Raw genomic sequence first — 22610 nt, 5'->3', positions numbered from 1 at the left:
GCTAGATTGTGGGGCAGACCCAGAGGTCCTAGAGGCAGTGTTTCTCTATCAACTGGAACAGGATGTTCAAATCCTCTGTGAACAAATGAGATAGCTGTACCAGTACACATCACCCCAAAGACTAGAGATAGATAGATAGATAGATAGATAGATAGATAGATAGATAGAGATAGATAGATCTCACCTGAGGATATGTATTGATTTTTAGAGAGAAACATTGATTCATTGCTTCCCATTGCACCCTGACTGGGGCTCAAATCCATAACCAAGGTACGTGCCCCAATCAGGAATCAACCCACAACCTTTTGTTATATGGGACAGCATTCCAACCAACCGAGCCACCTGGCCAGGACAGAAATATCTCCTCTTGACAAAAGATAAAGGCCATAAGATTTCAGCATGTCACTCCAAGCAGTTTTTTTATTTGATTTAAACTCTAGAAAACTGCCTAACTATGAAAATAGGGCTGTCTTTGGGTGAAAATCCTGATCCCTGCCTTTTCATCGTCTAGGAAGGAAAGAAAACAAACAACATAAGATATGGACCAAAGGATATTGGTCCAGATCTGAACACTGAGGCCTGTCTGTCAAGTAAAGTTCTCCCTCCTTAGACTGGGCACTACCACCCAACCCCAGCACCACTCCAATGATCCTCCTTCTACAGGCACATCCATCAATTCACACCTAAATCAACTCAATTCCTACACCCCTAAAGTGACAGACTCCAACAGAGGAAGAAATTGGATAAGCTAGACTCTGAGGCACAACCTTTACTAGACAGGGGGTGGAATCCTTGGGCTACGCAATAGTATATAGAGAACAGACTGACAGCTGTCAGAGGGAAGGGGGTTGGGGACTGGGTAAGAAAGGTGAAGGGATTAAGCAAAGGAAATAAACTCATGGACACAGACAACAGTATGGTGTTTGCCAAATGGGGGGATGGGGAGAGGTAGAAAAGGGTAAATGGGGGATAAATGGTGATGGAAGGAGACTTGACTTGGTGTGGTAAACACACAATACAATATACAGATGATGTATTGTAGAATTGTATACCTGAAACCTATAGAATTTTATTAACCAATATTGCCCTAATAAATTCAATTCAATTTTTTAATTTTTTTACATAAAAAAGGGGAGGTGAGCCATTTTAGCAACAAATATTAATTTTTTATTATATTTCTAAATAAATACTACAATACTTTTTTCTCTTACATAAAAAACTTAAACACTTAAACATTTATAACATTCAGTTTGGAAAAGACAAACAGTAAAAATGAAGAAAAGTGATCAAGAAAATTTTCAAAGACAGAATAAATATAGCCTGGTTATATGCTGCCAGAGTTCTAGGCCCTCATTTCAGGATTAGCGGGAGTACAAAATTTCCTCCAGCTTCAACTTGTCCAAGGGGGGGATTTTGGTGACTTCATAAAAGTTCCTGCAAAAGGAAGAGACATCTGCTCAGTATAAAATAGCCAAAGCAAGCAGGCTTCATGGAATAAGTGGGAGATAGGGCCCTTGGTTCCCTATCTTGCTTTAACTCTGGAGCAGAAAGTAAGGTAAAAAGTACCTCAATCTTTCTTTTTCCTGAGGCAAGTATAGTCTGGGCCTCCCCATGACTGAGCACAAACCCAACCTCATCTGGAGCTTGGTACTTACGGGTGAGAATACTTGAAACACACAGTCTTGAGCCTATCATTGCAAGGATACAAAGTCAGCAGCGTGTTAAGTTTTTTGATCAAGAGGTAAAGATCAGAGGTCACGAAGTCAAAGTAATAATTCAGGAAATAAGTCTGAAAGAAGCAACATAAACAGTGACTTTTATGGCAGGAAGCAGACCCTTCCTCTGTGTCTACTATCCCAAATCCAAACTTCCTATCCATGGTATAGAAAGGGAAGAGAGTGAAAGACTCATACGTCATAGACACTGACCAATTATTACAGGAGAATAGGTTCCAGCCACAAACTAGTGGCATGGCTATATTCATATGTACCAGTTGGATATTAGCCCTGGCCATAGATATTCAGGTATGCTGAGATCCACTACCAAAAAAATCCAAGGAACATGACTGACTGTAATTTACTCACTTTCAGATCAAGAGCCAATGGACAGGCAAACCTCAGAACAAACTTGAGGTCCCAACTCAACAGCCAACAGAAACTTAAGGCTGTTCCTTGTCTCTGGATCTACCAGCTATCATTCCATGCATTCATTTTCTCATTCAATTTGAAGGATGCCTACTATGTGGCAGAAGCAATATAGCAATGTATTTAAGAGCAAATGTTCTGGAGGCAAACTACTGGGGTTCAAAATCTATTTTAACTAATAGTCTGGCCTTAAATTGGTTATTTAACCTCTTGGTGCCTCATTTTACCAATGGGGATCATTATAGTAATTACATTGCATGATTAAATGAGTTAATATATACAAAGCACATGTAACAGTCTAGCATATAGTAAGTGCCTAAATAATGCTACCTAGGATTAATATTATTAGACAGGCATGCACAGAGAGAATTACAAAATGTGTGGAAAGTGCTATGATGGAAGTGAACATAGGGCGCTGGAGGCAAAGGGCAACAAGACCCATGAACTCTGGCTAGGAGAGTAACAGAAAGCTTCATAGAGGAGGGGACATCTATAATGAGTGTTGAAAGTCAAGTAGGAGCTCCACAGGTAGAGAAAGGAAGATTTATTCTATAACACAGTGATTTTCTAAAAATATCTTAAATTAGCCCGGCTGGCATGTCTCAGTGGTTGAGCCTCAACCTGTGAACCGGGGGGTCATGGTTCGATTCCCAGTTGGGGCACATGCCTGGGTTGAGGGCTTGATCCCCAGTGTGGGGCATGCTGGAGGCAGCTTATCAATGATTCTCTCTCTCATCATTGATGTTTCTATCTATCCCTTTCCCTTCCTTTCTGAAAGTAATAAAAAATATTTTTTAAAAATAAAAATATCTTAAATTATTTTCCCAAACCCCCTTTTAAAAAATATCTTACCTGGAAGCCCAAACATCTTACCTGGAATTGGAGGCAAAGGCTAAGAAGCCCACTAATTTGAATCCCCTTATCTTATATGGCCCCCGGAGACACTTCTACAGGAATCCCAGGGCTCTACTGAATACTGTTTGAAAACCACTGCCACAGGCAAAGGGCAGTCATTAGCATGCGGAACAGGGGAGTAACATGTGGGAACACATTATATTTAGTGTGTTAAATAAGATTAGTGGCCCCATTGTCACTGCACCAGTTCAGGCCCAAAAGCTTCACCTTGACTATTACAAAAGCTGACTTGCCAATGTTGCCACTTTTACACTCTATCACCTGGTATACCTTCTATACTGCTCTACCAGTACTATTTCCAAAACACACAAATAGGAACACCCCTGCCTCAAAAACTTCCAGTACCTTAGTATAAAATGGATCTCTCAACATGATATCAAAGGTCTTTTATAATCTGAACACATCCTGCCATTCTGGTCTCATCTCTTACCATTCCCTACTCATATAGCCGTTGCTCTATCCACAGGAAATGTATTATTCTGCCCCTATATATTACACCCTTTAATTGTTGCCTTCACGTCTTTTCAATTATTGTTCACTCTACCTAGAATGTCTCCTCTCACGGGTTCCTTTCAAGAGTCAATTCAAAAGTCACCTTCTTTGTGAAACCTTTCTTTCCTATAGAAGCAGGATATATAGCATAGAGGATTGTGGAATCCAGACTACCAGGATTCAGATCAGGGTTGACATTTAGCTGATACTCACTGATACAAGCATGCCATGTGTTTAAACATTGAAATATTTCTATACTGGTTGGCAAGAAATTTGTTGCCCTGAGCCACTCAATTGCCCCTCTCAAGTACCTACCAGATTTACCAAGGATCCATGGGTCAGAGCCTGGCTCAGAATGGGGCCTCCAGGACCATGGCTCCAGAGCTATGGCCACACCCATTCTGATTATGCAGGACTGGTTGTACACCACTCCTAGTTCTGCCTCTCCCTAGCAAAACATGGGAATGTATTTCTTATCTATAAAATAGGGATAATACTGATCTTGTGGGGTTATTGTAAAGATTAAATGAGTTCATACAAAGTGCTTAGATCACCAAGCACTCAACTTATATAAACACAACTGTTTATAGAGTTCTTTCTCAGTACACAGAGGCTTTCCCATCAGTAGTGGCTCTGGGATTTCTAAGTTGGAGGGGCTCAGGGATGGTTGGGAAGAGCATGCACATTTGTCAGCATACTCTTTCTATTTGGATTGTACGTTACATATCAGTAAAAATTCATAGTTCTCTGAAATTGATTTTCATAAAATTTAGAAAGCATCAAACATGAGTTTTATTTCTATTAGGGAAGGAAGCTCTGGGGCCTTCCTCTTTAGAAGAGAACACTATAGTATACCTGTAAGTCCCCTATTACACATGGACAGTTGCTTTCACTACTCTGTTCTCTGGGTCAGTGCTTTAAATTCCATTCTAACAAGCTCCCTCAGGGGGTAACCTTGCTGAAGGGACTACAAGGGGCAGAAGTGAAATGGGGTCAGGTAGGAAGTGGGCCCACCCCAGCCCTGCTGCAACCAGAATAATTTCACATTAGTTTGTTTTGTGATATCGGGCTTTCAGATAAGCTTTCCTTGGAACAAAGCGTACTGTGACTAAGAAAAATGGTACCAAATACTTCAAAACAATTGCTGTAGAAACACTTTAGGCAGCCAGGACCCTAATGTTGAGGTGTCAAAGAATTCATAACTGTGGGTATATGGCAGTTTTGGCACTGAATCTCCCACAGCCTTAATTTACACCTTCCTTCTCAGCCAACCCTGTGCTTCTGAATCCCAACCCCATGCCCCTAGCCAGTGTTTACCAAGTTTCCAAGCTTCGTCATGTGGAGGGCCAAAATAAAGGAAGCAGCAGCTAGATTGGAACCCTTTTCCCGGATGAAGTCATATTCATGCAGGGTCAATTCACAGATGAATCGGGATAAGACCACTGTTCTAATGTTGATATGAATATTCTAAAGAGAGCAAAAAGACCATTTCAGCAAGCAATGTAGAAAACCAGAACTAAGCAGAAGACCCCCTTCACCTACTCTCTCCAGTTATCTCACCTCAGGCCTAAATGGCTCTCTGCCTGAACAATGTACTTCTCCTACCATCATGGTTCACACTAAGGCACTCTACCCTTGAAAGCACAGAATCTTAAGCAGGGGGAAGGGAGGCAATTCTGAAATCAGCATTAGAATTCACTACCTTCATGGTTTGTAACCAAATTGCCAAATGTACTTGTGGTACCTTTTCATCTACTCTTTATGTACAAGTCATCGTTTGAAGGGCCAAAGCTTTCCAACTATAACTGCACCTGGTTCCACCCCAGGATGTGTTCCATGCTCCATAAGAACTCTCTCCCCTTTCTTGTTTGTATCTTTTTTTATTATAACCTATAACATATACAGAGAGAGAGAGAGAGAGAGAGAGAGAGAGAGAGAGAGAGAGAGAGAGAAGGTACACTTGTAGAATGCAATGAATAATTATGAAGTGACCTCCCCGGTAACCAATATGCAGGTGAAGAAAGAGAACTTTGCAGCGTCTCCCCCAAAGTTCTTGTGTCCTTTCCTCATAAAAGAATTTTCTCTCCTTCCCCTACTCTGCCCTCACCTCAAAAATTTACAGGCATACTATACAAACCTCCAATTTTCTTCCTCCTACACTTCATAGAGATTGCTAATCTAGGAGAGTCAGATTGAAGAAGAAATTCCTCTGTCCCCAATTGTCTTTCCCTTTACCTACCGCTCAAGCAGTCACTCTTGGTATTGAAGAGACAAACCTAGCAGGAAGAAGGGAGATATGCCTTCTCTCTCTTACCGTAGAAAACATGCGCAGAAAATGATAGGCGACAGGAATGTTGATTTCAAATTTGAGGGTACTCAGAATGCTGATTTCCATGGCAACCATCTCATGTCGCTGAAAACCCTCACTAAGGGAGTGCAGGAATCGATCCAACTTAGGTGGGCCGGTCTCCTACAGGTGGAGAGAAGAGACAGTCACACCAGGCCAAGACAGCCCACTCCTCTGCTTGGAGATGAAAAGCAGAGGGGAAGGGGTTGAAGGATAGCAGGTAATAACATTTCCTGGAATAAACCTTTAGGTTAGCTCTGAGAGCCAGCTTCTGGTTGATTTGAGTGGCCCATCTGAAACACAAAATCAGAAATACAGGAGAGATCTGCTTCAAAACTGCACCACTAGAAAAAGGATAGGGCCTCTGGGGATGGATTCTTACAGTGTTGGAAGCACATAATACGGCACAAGGGCTGGGATCAGTGGTCTCTCTTTTAATGGGTGAGAGCCAGGAATGGGAAATCTAAGGCCTACTCTGGGGGAAGGGAAGAAAAGAGGCCACAAAAAGGGGAGTTAGAGATGGAAGATAAGTCCTCACTATGTGTCCTAGTCTAAGGAATAAATAAGGATGTTTGGGAAGGGGCACCACTGGAGTAACAGGCAGTGAGAGAGGCAGGCACAGAGGGAGCCTAAGCTGAGACTGAGGAATACAGGGGGTGGGGGGATGTGCATGGGGGTCAGATTGGGGGGATCCAGGCCGGCCCATGGGTGAGAAGAACCCTATCTGGGAGTACCTTCCCACGCCCCACCCTCTGCAGACTGAACCTTGATTTTGGGGAGAGAACTGGAGGCAGAAAGACCACTGAATTTTCTCTCTAGAACAGCTGTTCTCAACCTGTGGGTCAACACATATTGTTTTTGTGATGAATCACTATGCTTTAATTATGTTCAATTTGTAACAATGAAATTGGGGGTCACCACAACATGAGGAACTGTATTAAAGGGTCACGGCATTAGGAAGGTTGAGAACCACTGCTCTAGAAGCATCCACCTGCCTACCCCAGCCTTTAATTCAAACTTTTCTCTGTCTCTCTAGTTTCAGATTACAAACTAGATTAACCCTCTGGTTTTTCAGACAGGAAATTGGGGTCCAGAGAGAAGAAGTAACTTGCTCAAGTTCACAAAGCAACCTAGTGGTTAAGACCAGGGCAAGACACTCTCTTCCATTTCTCTACTCACCACTGGTTCCTTTCTTCTCTTCTCATACCATCTCCACACCTCCCCTCGAAAAAGTCTTTCTGTACTTATAAATCCTGTGAGGGGAAGACCTCCTTCAACAACAACAAAAAACTTAGTGGGGGGCCCTTTGTCCTGGCAAACAAAAGAGACATGCTCCTGATTCCAAGGTTTGCTGAGAACAGCCCCCTCTTACTCTCCTCCTCCCTCCTGCTCTCTAGGGACCCACACTGCTTTTTGAAAAATATATTTTTATTGATTTCAGAGAGGAAGGGGAAGAAAGAAAGAGAAAGGGGGGAGAGAGAGAGAGAGAGAGAGAGAGAGAGAGAGAGAAACATCAATGATGAGAGAGAACCATTGATGGGCTGCCTCCCACAGGAACCTGGGACCTTTCAGTCTGCAGGCCAACGATGCTCTATCCACTGAGCCAAACGGGCCAGGGCCCCAGCTGCTTTTTTAAGGGGGCATCGCTGGGGTAACAGGCAGTGGGAGAGAGGCCCGCATTTTTACTCAAGCCATAAAAATGGCCCTAGGTGGGGAAAGGGAAAGGGGGAAGGGAGAGAGGCAACAAGAGAGGAGGAGGTGGGACAAGGGAAAGAGCCAGGGAAATTGTAAGCTAGCAGTGGAGGAAATGAGCCAGAAAGGAAAGCAGTAAGGGAGGGCATGAGAGAAGAGGAGGGGAGAGAGGGAGAAAGGGGAAAATGAGACTAGGGAGCAAAGGAGGAAAGGATAATGGAAGGGAGCAAGTAAGAGTGAGTCTGAGAGAATTAGCAAGGAAGCAAGAAAGAGAGGAAGCTATTGGAGAAGGAGCAGAGAGGAAGCATGGAGGAGGGGGAGCAAGGGAACCAGAGAGTAGGTGGATAGGGAAGGAAATGAGGCAGAGAGAGAAACAATGAAGCAGAGAACAAGGGAGGGGGGAAGAGGGAGAGGAAGCAAGAAAAGAAGGAGACTAGGGAGTGAGGGTGGTAGGTAGGGAAGGAAGGAAGGAGCAAGAGAGGAGAGGAGAGAACAAATTAGCAAAAAAAAAAAAAAAGGTGGAGGAGGTAGGGTAGGGGGAAGCCAAGGAGTGGGTAGGAGCAAGGCACAAGGGAAGTAAGGTGGGGGAGGTAGGGACAAGTTAAGGGAGAGGAAAGAGGATGAGATGGAGCAGAGAAAGTTTGCAAGAGAAGGAGAGGAGAGGAGGGGAGGAGAGGGGGAGGAAGGGAGGAGGATGGAATAGGACCTGGGGAAGGAAGGGTGTGAGGGTGGGAAAGTGGCAGGGAGGGAGACAGAGGAATGAGGGTTACAAAGGTGGGAGGAAGGGAAGGGGGAAGGGGACCAGTGAATTAAGGACGGGTGGAGTAGGGAATGGAACAAGGAAGTAAGTGAACAGGTAAGGGAGTGAGAAAGAGAGGGAGCCAGAAAGGAAAGGAAAAAGCCAGAGGGAGGAGCCAGTATGGATTGAGTGAATACACAAAGTAGGGACGGTAAAATCGAGGGATGGATTAAGAGAAGACTGGAGAAAGATTGTTAGAAAGTGAGGACATAGTGAAGTTAGGGCTTAAGTGATGGAGCACAGAAGTGAGATGAGGGCAAGGACAGCAAGAGAGGGAGGGAGAGAAGGAGGGAAGTAAAGAGCAAAAAAGAGAGGGTTGGAGTTTGGGAGGGAGGTACTGAAGGACTAGGTAGGGAGTGAGTGAGCAAAGGAGGAAGGAAGGCAGGAAGTGAACTAGAGATAGAGCTGTAGAGGGAGGGAGCTGGCAGAGGAACACAAAAACAAACACACAGTTCTAAACCTCTTTGAACTCAGTAAAAGTAGCTACTACCTTTCTGCTCCTAAACCCTAAGGTTTCATACAACTAGCCTATCTGAAGGAAAAATGGGAATTGTACGAGATCATTTAAAATCTAAAGAAGAGGAAAGAATCAGAGAAATTAGGTGAATTATGATTATAAAGGAAAGCGCAGCTACTTGCTTTTATACTACCACTTCAAAAATAACTATTTCACTTAGACTCACTATCAGGCCATTTTCTCTTAAATGTCTCCAGCACCCAGGTTTGGAAATTCTTTCTTATATATACAACTCAAGACTCCACTTGAAAGAGATGGAGTTTGTGGTGGGAAGAAGAAAAGGGGGGGGGGGGCGCAGAGAATCTAACAACCCATTAAATAGGCACACACACACATATGTATATATTAGAGAAAATGGAAGAATCTTGTTGATTCCAGAAAACAAATACATCACCATTGCCACCTAACACCAGCTTCCCTGCTGGGGAAGATAGATTAAAAAATTAGTAAGAAATATTATTTTCATACAGACATAGGTACAAATATATATACACATACACATATACGCACATACATAGACATGTGGATACATATGACTTGGATAGAAATCTGACTGATTAGTTCTCTCCAGGTCCTATGGACTCAACCTCAAGTTTTGCTGCAATCAGAAAAGCAGTGGCACCAAGGAGTTGCAGATTCTCTTTCTTGCATGTTTTCTTCATAAGGTAGTGATCCACCAGCTTCACTGCCAAGTAGAGGGACTCATGATTCAGATTACAGTTAACCTGGAGGAATACATAAACAGGGCAAAAATCTGCATATTGTCCAGCTCCAAAATCACATTCAGATAAATCTAACTACCTGGTCTGTGGCATTGAGCAAGTAGAGCTACCAGACCTGGCCAGCTGAGATTCAACTATGAATATGGGAACTAGTTCAGGTAGGTGCCTGACTATATATATATATCCTGTGACTTTGAGAACGCTGGCATTATCTATCCCTAACTTTGGGTAGGTAACCAGTCTTATAAGTCAGAGAGAGGCTCTGCCTTCTCTAGGAACACCCTGAGTGAACAGACCTCTCTCCTTGATCTCCAAATACATACTTGATATTCTTGCTTGCCCTATTTGCTACCACCTTATATAGTGAATTCCCAGAAAAAAATCATGTTTATTTAGCTCTGAAACAGAGACTTGTTTTATTTATTAGTTTATTCATCCATTATTACCTATTAGAATGTATAGATTGGGAGCAAGTACCAATAGTACCATTTGGAAGTGAGCTGAGGGGCTGAAGAAGCCAGAATGAGATTAAAGAATTAATCTTCTTTCTTTTATTTATCCTGCCCTCACCAATTCCAAAAAACCATCTCCTATAAAAGTAGTCCCAGAGTTAGTGTTCGCATCTATATAGCATCTTTGTAAAAATTAGAAAAAAGGTAACTTCTTTGGGTGAATTCAGCCCTGAAGGCATACACCTTATCAAGTAGACAATACCTTTATATGAATTAGCAAAAGGTACCCCTGCCTCAGGGCATAGCAGCCCCAAAGCCAGAATGCACAGCTTGGCAAACAAGAGTATAGCTGGATCCCACTGCCTGCTTTTGCCTTCACTAAAGGCAACGTATAGCCACAATTTGCACTGTACACAGGGGTCCTACCCAATCCTCCATGATGCTTCTTCCTCACAATCCCTTGGGGTCTTAGGGTTTGAAAACAATAAGATCTATATTAGTCCAACAGCTCAACCAATGCCTGAACCCTCTCTTTAATGTCTCTACCAAGTAGTTATTCAGTTCCTGCCATAAAACCTCCAAATACAGCCCAATCTCTCCTCTCCTTGAATAGTTTTAACAGAAAAATCTTCCTTATATTGAGTAAAAAAAAAAAATCCTCCCTGTAAGTTTCACTTACTTCATTGGGATTCCTTTTATTTAGGCTACTCTTATTGACTAGAGCCTAGTTGACTACAAAGTAGGTCAATAAGAAGCTTTGGAGAAGTGGATGTATATTAGCATACATGAATGATTATTAGAAGATGGTTGCATACATTGATTCAGCAATAGATATATTAAGCTTTTAAATAACAGAAATACCAAAAAGCTGTTCCTATTATTCCTAGGATATGGCCTTGGATATTCTCAGAAATTGGCTTCGTTTCCTATTGCTGCTATAATAAATTATTACACACTTAGTGGCTGAAAATAACACAAATCCATTATCTTACAGATCTGGAGTTCAGAAGGTCAAAATAGTACTCACTGGGTTAAAAAAAATCAAGGTGTTAGCAGGGCTATGTTTTTTTCTAGAGGGTCTAAATGAAGAATCCTTTGTCTACCTTCTAAAGGATTCCTGCACTCCTTGGTTTGGGGTCCCTTCCATCTTCAAAGCCAGCAATGGCCAGCTGAGTCTTACTCACACTACATCATTTTCTGACTTCCTCTTCCACAATTAAGGACTCTTGTAATTACATTGGGCCCACTTGGATAATCAAGGGTAATCACCATCTTAAATTCAGTTGATTACAATCGTAATTCCATAGTCTACTTAATTTCCCTTTGTGAGTATGCAAAACACAGTTTATTCTTACATTATTATTTATTCATTATTGTATTATTTTCCATATGAACAACTGTAAACCTACTTTTGGCCACTCCTGTATTCACAGAGGATGTGGACATTTTATTCTGTCTACTACATTTTCCAAAGAAATGTCATTAAGAAAGGAAAGAGGAGAATTCATGCAGATGAAGGTTAATGACTACCACTTTAAATATCAAGAAATTGAGGTCAATTACAAAAAAAAGAAAGTAGAAATGGAAATCAGCAATTCTCTGAGGATGATGCCTCTGTGAACAAATGACAAAGTCAGTGCTTGTGTAGCCTCCTGCCAGTACTTCACATAGGCACTTGGCCACCCATGCAGCAGGTTGTTATCAAATGGAAACATCTAAAAGTGTGGGCAATACCTGAATGAATGGTTGAAATTTGGAGTCAATAAATACTTAAATCAGCAGCTATGTCAGTTATAGCAATCCTTCTTTCTTGAATGTAAGACATTCTAACATAATTCTTCTAACATAATTCTACCACTTGGGACTACACAAAATAAGCTAATCCTTCTTGTGACAGCCCTTCAACTAGGGGGACATCTGTGATAATGTCAACAATAAAAAATAAATTTAAAAACAAGTTATTATGTCTCATATAAATCTCCATTCTAGACCAAATAACTTGACTTCACATGATATGGTTTTCTGTTCCCTCAGCATCAGGCTCCAAATGAAGACCCTAACTTTGTGCCAGTTAGAGAAGAGTGGCAGTGCTCTGGGTAATTTCAAGCAGCTACAACAAATGTAGATAAGAAACCTTTTAGCACAGTAGTAAGGTTCTCTTCCTTGTACTGACTTTGGCTAGCACACCCTTTCAATTCTTCATAAAGACTATTCTCCTTATCTGGAGATGGGTACGAAGGAAGAAAAGGGGAGTGATAAATAAAACTAGAGAAAATATAAAGACTAACTTAGTCTTGAACTAGAAGACAAATCTGACAAAATTCATCTTTTTAAAAAATAATTCTTTATTGTTGAAAGTATTACATATGTCCCCCTCTTTCCCCCATTGACCCCCTCCAGCCTGCCCCCTCCTGACCCCCAGGCCTTCAGTACCCTATTGTCTGTGTCCATGAGGTAAGCATATATGCATACAAGGTCTTTGGTTGATTACCTATCACCCACCTACCCTCTTTTGCCTTTCCTCTGAGATTAGGCACTCTGTTCCATGCTTCCATCTGACAAAATTCATCTTAAATTCCAAAACTAAAAGATCATTTTCCACAGTGATGAATAAACAAAGAAAATCAACCAGATATATGAAAAAGGACAAGTAATTTTTCAAGGAGAAATATTCTGAGGAATTAGAACAAATGTCTACTTATGAAACCATTTTATTCCACAAAACTGAAATAAACTTTTAAAAATTACACTCTCAACAAGATCTGAGAGGATATTGAATCCAGGAAAAGAGAACACTGGGATCCAGAATGTCTAGTTTCTGGTGAAAAAGCAATTACTTAATTTAAAAATGTAATAAAGGCAGTGAACAGTATATTCATAATCATGACAACAAACAGATAAATGATTTCAAAGGAATTCTCCCAGAACTGAGAGGTAATGAGTGAAAACTTGAGACACAAAGAGAATAGATTCTGGAGACACTCACTCAACACTCATACACACACCATCAAAATGAGAGAAAAGGCAGAAGAGAAATAATAATAGATAATGTCTCTGAGTCATAGAAAGACTGAACCTTTAGATTGAATGAACCAACAAAATTAAGTAAAATAGGTCTACATCTAGAAAATTAAAAAATAATTATTTATAGGGAAGGTAATGTATTAAACAATAATCTGGATCTAAAAGCCTAAAATTTTTGACTAACAATAAAAGAAGAAATGACATGCAAAAAGAGATCTGAAAGGATATACTCTAAACTATAGTTGTTACTTCTGAGGAATAAGAATAGAGGAAAAAAGTTGTTGACTTTATATACACACATATATACAAATATGTATATGAATACATGCATACATACTAAAAAACATGTTTATTTTGTAGTTTGGTTTTTTTTAAAGTATATTGAGCAGAGAAGTTAAGGTGAAATGGAGGGGGTGAAGAATTGCCAGAAGAAATTAACTAAACAACAATGGTTGTGGGTGGTCCCCACATTGTTATAAGACTTTTTGATAAGTTAAGCAGAAGACAATAAATTAGCATATAAATTATATAAGAACTAGTGGCGTCCTAACTGGTTTGGCTTGGTGGATAGAGCGTCGGCCTGCGGACTCAAGGGTCCCGGGTTTGATTCCGGTCAAGGGCATGTACCTTGGTTGCGGGCATATCCCCAGTAGGGGGTGTGCAGCAGGCAGCTGATCGATGTTTCTCTCTCATCGATGTTTCTAACTCTCTATCCCTCTCCCTTTCTCTCTGTAAAAAATCAATAAAATATATGTATATTTTAAATTAAAAAAAAAAGCACTAGTGGCCCGTTACACGAAGATTCATGCAATAGGCCTTCCTTCCCCTGGCTGCTGGCACCGGTTTTCCTCTGGCACCTGGGACACGGGCCTTTGGTCCAGCCATAGCAGCGAGGCTTGGCTTCTCTGCTCTGGCTGCTCCCAGCCACTCTTTTTTTTCTTCCAGCTCCTCAAGCGGAGGCCAGGGCTGGCCGGAAGCCTGGGTCACCCCTGGCGACCCAGGCCCCCAGCCCCTCCTTGAGCAGAGCCCAGGGTGGGCTGGAAGCCTGGGTTGCCCCCAGTGACCCAGACCCCCAGCCACTCCTTGAACAGAGTCCAGGGCAGGAGGGAAGCTTGGCTTCCTCTGTCACCGGGAGCAACCCAAGCCTCCTGCTCGCTCCAGCTCCGTGGCCACTGCCATCTTCAGTCATCTTCAGTCTTCACTCCACGCCTTTGAATGCAAATTAACCACCATCTTTGTTGGGTTAATTTGCATAGTCACTCTGATTGGCTGGTGGGCATAGCAGAGTGACACCAATTTGCATGTTTCTCTTTTATTAGTGTAGATTATTAAGCCAAAATTAATTGATATAATGATCTTTGTACCTATAGAGAATACATATTTTCTTCAAACATTAGTGATAAACCTCATTAACTTAAGGAAAGCAAAATTCATCATTCAGATCACATTCTTAAAACACAGTGCAATAAATCTAAAAATTGGTAATAAAAAGATAAGCCAAACAAGCCAATGAAAAACAAAGCATTTGGGGAAAAAAGGTAAGCACTCTTTCTTTAAGAAAAAAAACAAAACCTGAGTCAAAGAGGAAGTAAAAATTGCAATTACAGTTTATTGAGAAAAAACAAGATAGCTACAACACTGTCAAAACTAATGAGGTGTAGTCAGAACTGCTACTTAGAAGAAAATGTACAATTTTGGAGCTTTTATTATGAAGTCAGAAATAATTAAAATAGACTATGCCTTCATTTCAGAAAGCTAGAGGAAAACAAAATAAATTTAAATAAAATATAAAGATGAAAGCAGATGTTAATGAATTTTCTTTTTAATTTATTGATTTGAGAGAGACAGTAAGGGAGACAGAGACATACATAGATTTGCTGTTCCACTTATTTATGCACTCACTGGTTGATTCTTGTATGTGCCCTGAATGGGGATTGAACCCAAAACCTTGGCCTATCGGGATGACACTCTAACCAACTGAGCTATGCGGCCAAGGCTGAAATTTTTATTTTTATGTTTTTGAATTTTATATCTTATTTATTTATTTAAATTAAATCTTTATTGTTGAAAGTATTACATATATCCCCCTTTTTCCCCCATTGACCCTTTCTAGTTTGCCCCTGTCCCCTGTCCCAGGCCTTCACCATACTATTCAGGGCCAAAATTTTTTAAAGAAAAAGATATACATTTATCCATGAGATGGTTCTTTTTTAAAATATATTTTTATTGATTTCAGAGAGGAAGGGAGGGGGAGAGAAAGATAGAAACATCAATGATGAGAGAGAATCATTGATTGGCTGCCTCCTGAGTGCCCCCCACTGGGGATCAAGCCCACAACCCAGGCATGTGCCCTTGACTGGTATGGAACCTGGGACCCTTCAGTCCACAGGCCAATGCTCTATCCACTGAGCCAAACCAGCCAGGACCATGAGCTGGTTCTTTGACCACAGGACTGAACAAAACTTTTATGAGGAAAAAAGAGTGTGTACATGCAACATTTTGAATGAGAAAAATAATTACAAAGGATAATAACAGAATACCATATACAATCTATGGTAATAACTGTGAAAATGTCCATTAAATGAATGATTTTAAAGGGAAATATAAACTACAAAAATGACTCAAGATTAGGCATAAAACCTTAGTAGGCCAATAACCATCAATGTTATTAGAAAATGTTATCAAAAAAATGACACACACAAATAGCATCATGTATCAATGGGCTCATGGGTAAGCTCTTCTAGAAAAATAAACTTAGTAGTGTAGAAAAATTTCCCTAATTATATTAATAAGATAGCGCAATCCTTGTGCTAAACTTAATAAAAAATAGTACCGTCTACCACACTTATAAAGAAATCTTATTTGTGAATATAGAAGCAAAAATTCTAAATAAAAATATAAGCACATCAAATCCAAGAGCAACCTAAATAAACCGTGACTAAGTTCAGAAAAGTAGATGAATATGAAATAAATTTTAAAAATCAACTGCTTTTCCCATACACTAGAAATAAATTTAAAAATTAAAGAAAAAAAGGTATCACTCATAACAATAAAAAAAAAAACTTCCCCAGTACCCAAGAAAATAAAAACTTTTTAAGTCAATGAGACCAATATAAAGAGAATCTTTTAAATTTTTAAATTGTAAAAGAACAACTGGTAACTAAACAAACACAACCTAACTGGCTTGGAAAGTTCGAGATTGTCAAATCTGTGAATTCTCCCTGAATTAATCCCAATGGACTATTTTTGAAGAGTTGAAAAAATTATTCTGTAGCTCATCTTGAAGAATTTTATGTGTAAGAGCCATAAATATTTTGTAAAATATAAGTAAAGGGGCAGTAAATGTCTTTCAAAGCTGTAACAAAACAGCATACTACTGATGTTAGACTAGACAAACATAAACAAACCCACCTACATGTGATTAAAGATGTCGTTTCAAACCAGTGGATGATTAAAACAAATAAATGGTATTAGAATAACTAGATAATCATTGGAGTGAGGTGTATAGATGCTGATATCAAACCAAAATAAATTCCAGGTAAAGATGTAAATGTGAACACGAAGCTATAAATGTTCTAGAAAAAAATTCAAAGAAATCTTTATTTACTAGTAATTATCACTAGAGAAGACTTTTCTAAGCAAGAAAGAAATTTTAAAACCTTGAAGGAAAGAATAGACCTGACTACTTAAATGCCAATGCTCCTATACATAAACCTAAATTAACATATTAAAATTTCTCAGTTGGCAGATGGCAAAAAAATATAACACCCTCTCCTATGTTGGTAAGATTATGAGAAAACAATCACTTTCATTGAGTACTGGTAAAAGCACAAATAGGCATGACACTTCTGAAGGACAGCTGCCTAAATGTACAAAAATTTGTAATGTGCATTGTTTTGATCTAATACTTCTATTCCTAGTAATTTATTCCAGAAAAATAATAGTACAGTTATGAACAATGCAAGTGTATGCATGTTCACTACAGGGATATTTCTAAGAGAAAATTTTGGAAATAAACTCAATGTCTAATAGGAGGTTGGATAAATAATGACAGTTGAAGAACAGAATACTATACAGTCAACAAAACGAATGCAGAAATATGTCAATTTTACTAGAAGATGTTCACAATTATGTGAACATTGTTACAGGAGGAAAAAGGCAAGTCACAAACACTATAAAGAGGACATAACAATCCTAAATGTGTATGTTCCTAACAACAGATGTTCAAAATACACAAAGCAAAAAATGACAAAACTGAAAAGAGAAATAGAAAAGTTCACAATTATAGTTGAAAAATTCAGCACTTCTCTTTTAGTAACATAATTAGTAAACAGAAAATCAGCAAAGATAATGCATAAATTAATAACAACATCAACCAACTGGATCCAGCTGACATAGAATACTCCATCCAACAGCTCATGGATTATTCCCAAAGGCAGACCATACTCTGGGTAATAAACCTTTTAAAATTGTTAATGAGTTAAAATCATACATAGTGTTTTCTTTTACCATAAGGAGTTAAGATGGAAATAGATAACAGAAAAATAATGGTGAAGACTCAAAACACTTGTAAGTTAACATGTTAAGCACCAAGCCTGTTTTGTCTTCCTTTCCGTTTAGCCCGCGATATCCAATTTTACTGATATGCTGGTGGCACCAGTGACTGACGAGGTCCAGATGGAAAGTATAGTGTCAGTCACAGGTGACTGACAAGGCGCTTAACGTGTTAAACAACAGACTTCTAAATAGTGCAAGAATAAATAAAAAGGAAGTCTCCCCAAATTTGTAACATGCAGCTAACGCAGTGCTTATGGAAAAATTTGTAGCAGTAAATGTTTATATTAGGAAAAAAGAAAGTTCTGATATCAATAATCTAAGCTTCTACCTTAAGCTATGAGAAAAAGCCCAGCCTGTGTGGCTCAGTGGTTGAGCATCGACATATGAACCAGGAGGTCACTGATTCCAGTCAGGGCACAAGCCCAGGTTGCGGGCTCAATTCCCAGTGTGGGGCGTGCAGGAGGCAGCTGATCAATGATTCTCTCTCATTGATGTTTCTATCTCTCTCTCCCTCTCCCTTCCTCTCTAAAATCAATAAAAAATATTTTTAAAAAAGAAAATAAGAGCAAATTAAGCCCAAAGCATGAAGAAATGAAACTATAAAAATTAGAGCAGATATCAATACAACTGAAAATAGAAAAACTATAGAGAAAATGAATGAAACCAAAACCTGATTCTTTGGGGAGGGGAAATCAATAAAATTGATAAGCTTCTAGCAAGACTGATTGACTAAAAGATAGAAAAACAAATCACCAAGTATCAGGAATGAAAGAGTAAGTAATACAGGGAATATTATAAACAATTCTTTGCACATAAATTCAACAACTTAAGATGAAACAGACCAATTATTTGAAAACTACAAACTACAAAAAGTCATCTAAATGACAAAGATAACTTTAATAATCTTATAACTATTAAAGAAATTATATTTTTAGTTAAAGTTGTTTGGTGAAAAGAAAAATACTTCAGACTCAGATGATTTCACTTGCAAATTCTATAAACATTTAAAGAATAAATAACATCAACTCTATTCACCTCTTCCCGAAATAGAAGAAAGGGGGGATAGTTTGCCAAATTGTTGTATGAAGCCAGTATCATTCTCATACCAAAAAAAATAGACTAAGACAGTACAAATAAAAAATTTAAAAAAGAACACTACGGACCTACAGGCCGACGTCCATCAGAATTATAGATCCTCAACAAAAATCTTCAACAAAATACTAGCAAATGAAACTTAGCAGTATAAAAAAGAGTAACATAACAGGGCCAAGTAGTGTTTACCCTAGGAATATGAGGTTGGTTTAATATTGATAATCAGTCAATGTAATCTATCATATTAATAGTATAAAACAAATCTTATCAATAGATCCAAGAAAAAAATATAACATTCATTTATGATAAATATACATCAGCAAACTAGGAATGGAAAGTGACTTCTCAACCTGAACAAGGGTATCTACAAAAACCCTCAAGTTAAGATCATACTAGTGGTGAAAGACTAACTGCTTTCTTTCTCAGTTTAGGAAGAATGGCAAGGTTGTGCATTCTTACTGCTTCTATTAAACATCATAATGGAAGTCCTACGCAGTGCAATAAAACATGAAAATGAAATTCAATGCACGAAGATTGGAAAAAATAAAACTGTTTTCATTTACAAATGACAACTATCTATGTGGATAACATCAAGAAATCTATTAAAAAACTAAAAATCAATAAGTGAGTTTTAGCGAGTTCGCAGAATATGAATTCAAGGTCAAAACACAAATATCAGTTTTCATAACAGCAGTATAAATCTGGAAACCTAAATTTTAGAAAAATACCATTTACAATAGCTCCAAGAAAATAAAATATAAATAAGGTATAAACCTAACAAGACAAGTACAGGATCTATATGGTAAAAAAAAAAAAATTAACTAAGTAATTGAGATATATAATACATTCATGGGTTGAAAGATTCAACATAGAAAGTATGTCAATCATTTTTAACTCCACCCATAGATGTGTGTTAGGGGTCCTCAAGACCACATTCCTAGGAGGACTCCCAGGACTCAGTATATAATCATATTCATGGCTATGATTTATTATAGCAAAAGTTAACAAGCAAAATTAACAAAGGGGAAGAAAGCATGGGCAAAGTTTGACAAAAAAACAAAAGCAAGTTTCTAAGAGTCCTATCTCAGTAGAGTAGTTTAGGATGCACTTAATTCCTCTGGCAATGAGATGTGACAATATGTGTAAAGTATTGTCTACAGGGAAACTCATTAATGACTCAGTGCCTAAGATTTTATTGGGAGCTGGTCACGTAAACACTCTGTGCTTAGCATGTACCAAAATTCCCGTCTCCCAGAAGGAAAGCAGGTATTCAGAATAAACCACATTGTTTACACAGAGTTCAAGTACAGTTATCATTAAGGGAGAGTTTTATAGCAGTGCAGGGAACTGTTTACTAGTCAAGTTCCCAGATGCCAGCCAAGGGCCAACTTTGCAAACAGGCCTTTCTAAGGATAGCAGTACTAGGCCCATTATGTTAACTCTTTTCTCGACAAAATGTAACTCAATTCCAATCAAACTCAGCAGGACTTTTTTGTAGATATAAACAAACTGATTCTAAAATTTATAGAAAGGCAAAGGAATTAGAATAGCTGAAACAATTTTGGGCAAAAAAGAACAGAGTTGAAAGAATCATCCTACCTAGTTTTAAGAATTACTATAAAACTGCAGAAATAAAGACAGTGTAATATTGGCAAAGGGATACAGAGATAATGGGATAGAAGAGAGTATAGAAATAAGTATAAAATTAGACCCACACAAATAAGGCCAATTGATTTTTGGCAAAAGCACAAAAACAATTTAGTGAAGAAAGTATATTTTTCCACAAATGGTGTTAGAATAATTAGACATTCATATGCAAAAAAATGTACTTTGACTTCAAAATCTTCATACATTATACAAAAATTAACTCAGAAGGGGTTATAGATTTAATGTTAAAACTATGAAACTCGCCGAAACCGGTTTGGCTCAGTGGATAGAGCGTCGGCCTGCGGACTGAAAGGTCCCAGGTTCGATTCCGGTCAAGGGCATGTACCTGGGTTGCGGGCACATCCCCAGTGGGAGATGTGCAGGAGGCAGCTGATCGATGTTTCTCTCCCATCGATGTTTCTAACTCTCTATCTCTCTCCCTTCCTCTCTGTAAAAAATCAATAAAATATAAAAAAAAAAACTATGAAACTCTTAGATAAAATATAGGAGAAAATATTCATGACCTAGGTTTAGTCAAAGAGTTCTTAGACATAACACAAAAGACACGATCTAAAAAGAAAACACTTTAAAAAACTGGACTTTATTAAAATTAAAAACATATAATATTCATGAAATTAAAAAGTTATAAAGGTGGAGAATAAATTAGGAGTCTCTAGAGATAAGAAGGTGAGAGGAGGGAGATGGCTATGGTTATAAAAGGGTAACATGAGGGATCCTCATAGTGATGAAATAATTCTGTATCTTAACTGTGGTGGTGGTAATGCTTAAAAAATTCACATGTGTGATAAAACTATATAGAACACACACACACGAGTACATGTAAAACCAATAAAATTTAAATAAGGCTTGTGAAACCTTGATTGTGACACTATATTACATTTATGCAAAATGTTATCATTGAGAAAAAGGTAAAAGGTACACAGGACCTCTCTATACTATTTTTGCAACTTATTATAAATCTATTATTTTAAACATAAAAATTTCATAGAACTACATACCAAAATACTCAACTGTGATTCTCTATCAAAAAGATGTACATTGGCATCACTTGCAGAGCTTTATAAAAATAAATGTACCTGGGCCACACCCCCACAATTCCAATTTGATAAGTCTAGGATGGGACCTGGGCATCTGTGATTCTGTGATCTGCACACTAAAGATCCATCCCTATGGATTACCACTACTTTAAAAGTGGAGGGTAAGAAATACACACATTAACAGTGGTTGTGGGATCATAGGTAATTGTAATTTCCTACCCTGCTATAATAAATGTGAAATTTTGTACAATAAAAGTAACAAAAGCTGTTATAAAAAAGATTCAGTTCATCATTCTAGCTGGTAGATATATTTTATTGCTGTTATCCATTTATTATTCCCTATCCCTACTCCCAATTTCAATTACCCATGAATTTGATGAGTAGATCTTCTTTGTTCTCTGTTCTCATTTACATCACCAATAAAAAAAAGGTTGATCAAAGTCTGCTGGAAGTCCACTAGAAATCTTGTTGTAGCTTGGTAATGATCAATAATCTTTGGAATTAACTTTATTTATTTAAGATCTCTCCAAATTTTACTCTTATCTAATTTATTACTCTCCATCATTTCCATAAGATAAGAGACATTTTCATGCTTTGTTGATGTCCAATCTCCCACCTTTCCCCAGTCGGTCACTCCAAAGTGATCCTGAACCATTTCTCTGGCACTTAAAGGATATCTACACTAATAAAAGAGAAACATGGTAATTAGCGTACGACCGCTACCCTTTTCATTGGCTAATCAGTGAGTATATGCAAATTAACTGTCAGCCAAGATGGCGGCCGGCAGCCAGGCAGCTGAGAACAGGATGCTTGGTTGCCCCAGCGATAGAGGAAACCAAGGTTCCTGCCTGCAGCTGCGGGGCTCTGAGCTCCCGAAGCAACAGCTCCAAAAGATACAATGTTTCAATTATAGAAGCTAAAAGATGGCGGTTAATCTGCATACTCAGGCTCCAAGTGGTAGAGTGAAGCCAAACAGCCCTGAAGCCGCAGAGCAGAGAGGCCTCACTGCCTGGGGATCAGAGGAGGCGAGAGGCCTCCCGGCCCTGGGATCAGCGGAGCCGAGAAGCCTCCCGGCCTGGGATCAGCGGAGCCGAGAGCCTCCCGGCCCTGGGATCAGAGGAGCCTAGAGGCATCCCCGGCCCCGGGATCAGC

At 39.0% G+C, this 22610-nt stretch overlaps 1 protein-coding gene across 1 annotated transcript in view; it reads right to left on the bottom strand.

Annotated features, from left to right (window-relative positions):
- Positions 1-1210: 1210 nt before the first annotated feature.
- CCNB3 (cyclin B3) overlaps positions 1211-22610 on the bottom strand; it is a 73477-nt gene continuing 52077 nt past the window's right edge. The window contains exons 8-12 of the mRNA XM_023760932.1: positions 9494-9631; positions 5866-6021; positions 4869-5018; positions 1656-1789; positions 1211-1434 (exon numbers count right to left, since the gene is read on the bottom strand). Coding sequence (XP_023616700.1) covers positions 1362-1434; positions 1656-1789; positions 4869-5018; positions 5866-6021; positions 9494-9631 — 651 coding nt within the window. The 3' untranslated portion in view covers positions 1211-1361. The remainder of the gene's footprint in view (positions 1435-1655; positions 1790-4868; positions 5019-5865; positions 6022-9493; positions 9632-22610) is intronic.

Source organism: Myotis lucifugus, unplaced genomic scaffold (assembly GCF_000147115.1).
Source record: "Myotis lucifugus unplaced genomic scaffold, Myoluc2.0 scaffold_196, whole genome shotgun sequence".
In the NCBI taxonomy this organism is placed as follows: Eukaryota; Metazoa; Chordata; class Mammalia; order Chiroptera; family Vespertilionidae; genus Myotis; species Myotis lucifugus.
This window is presented reverse-complemented; position numbering and strand designations above follow the sequence as displayed.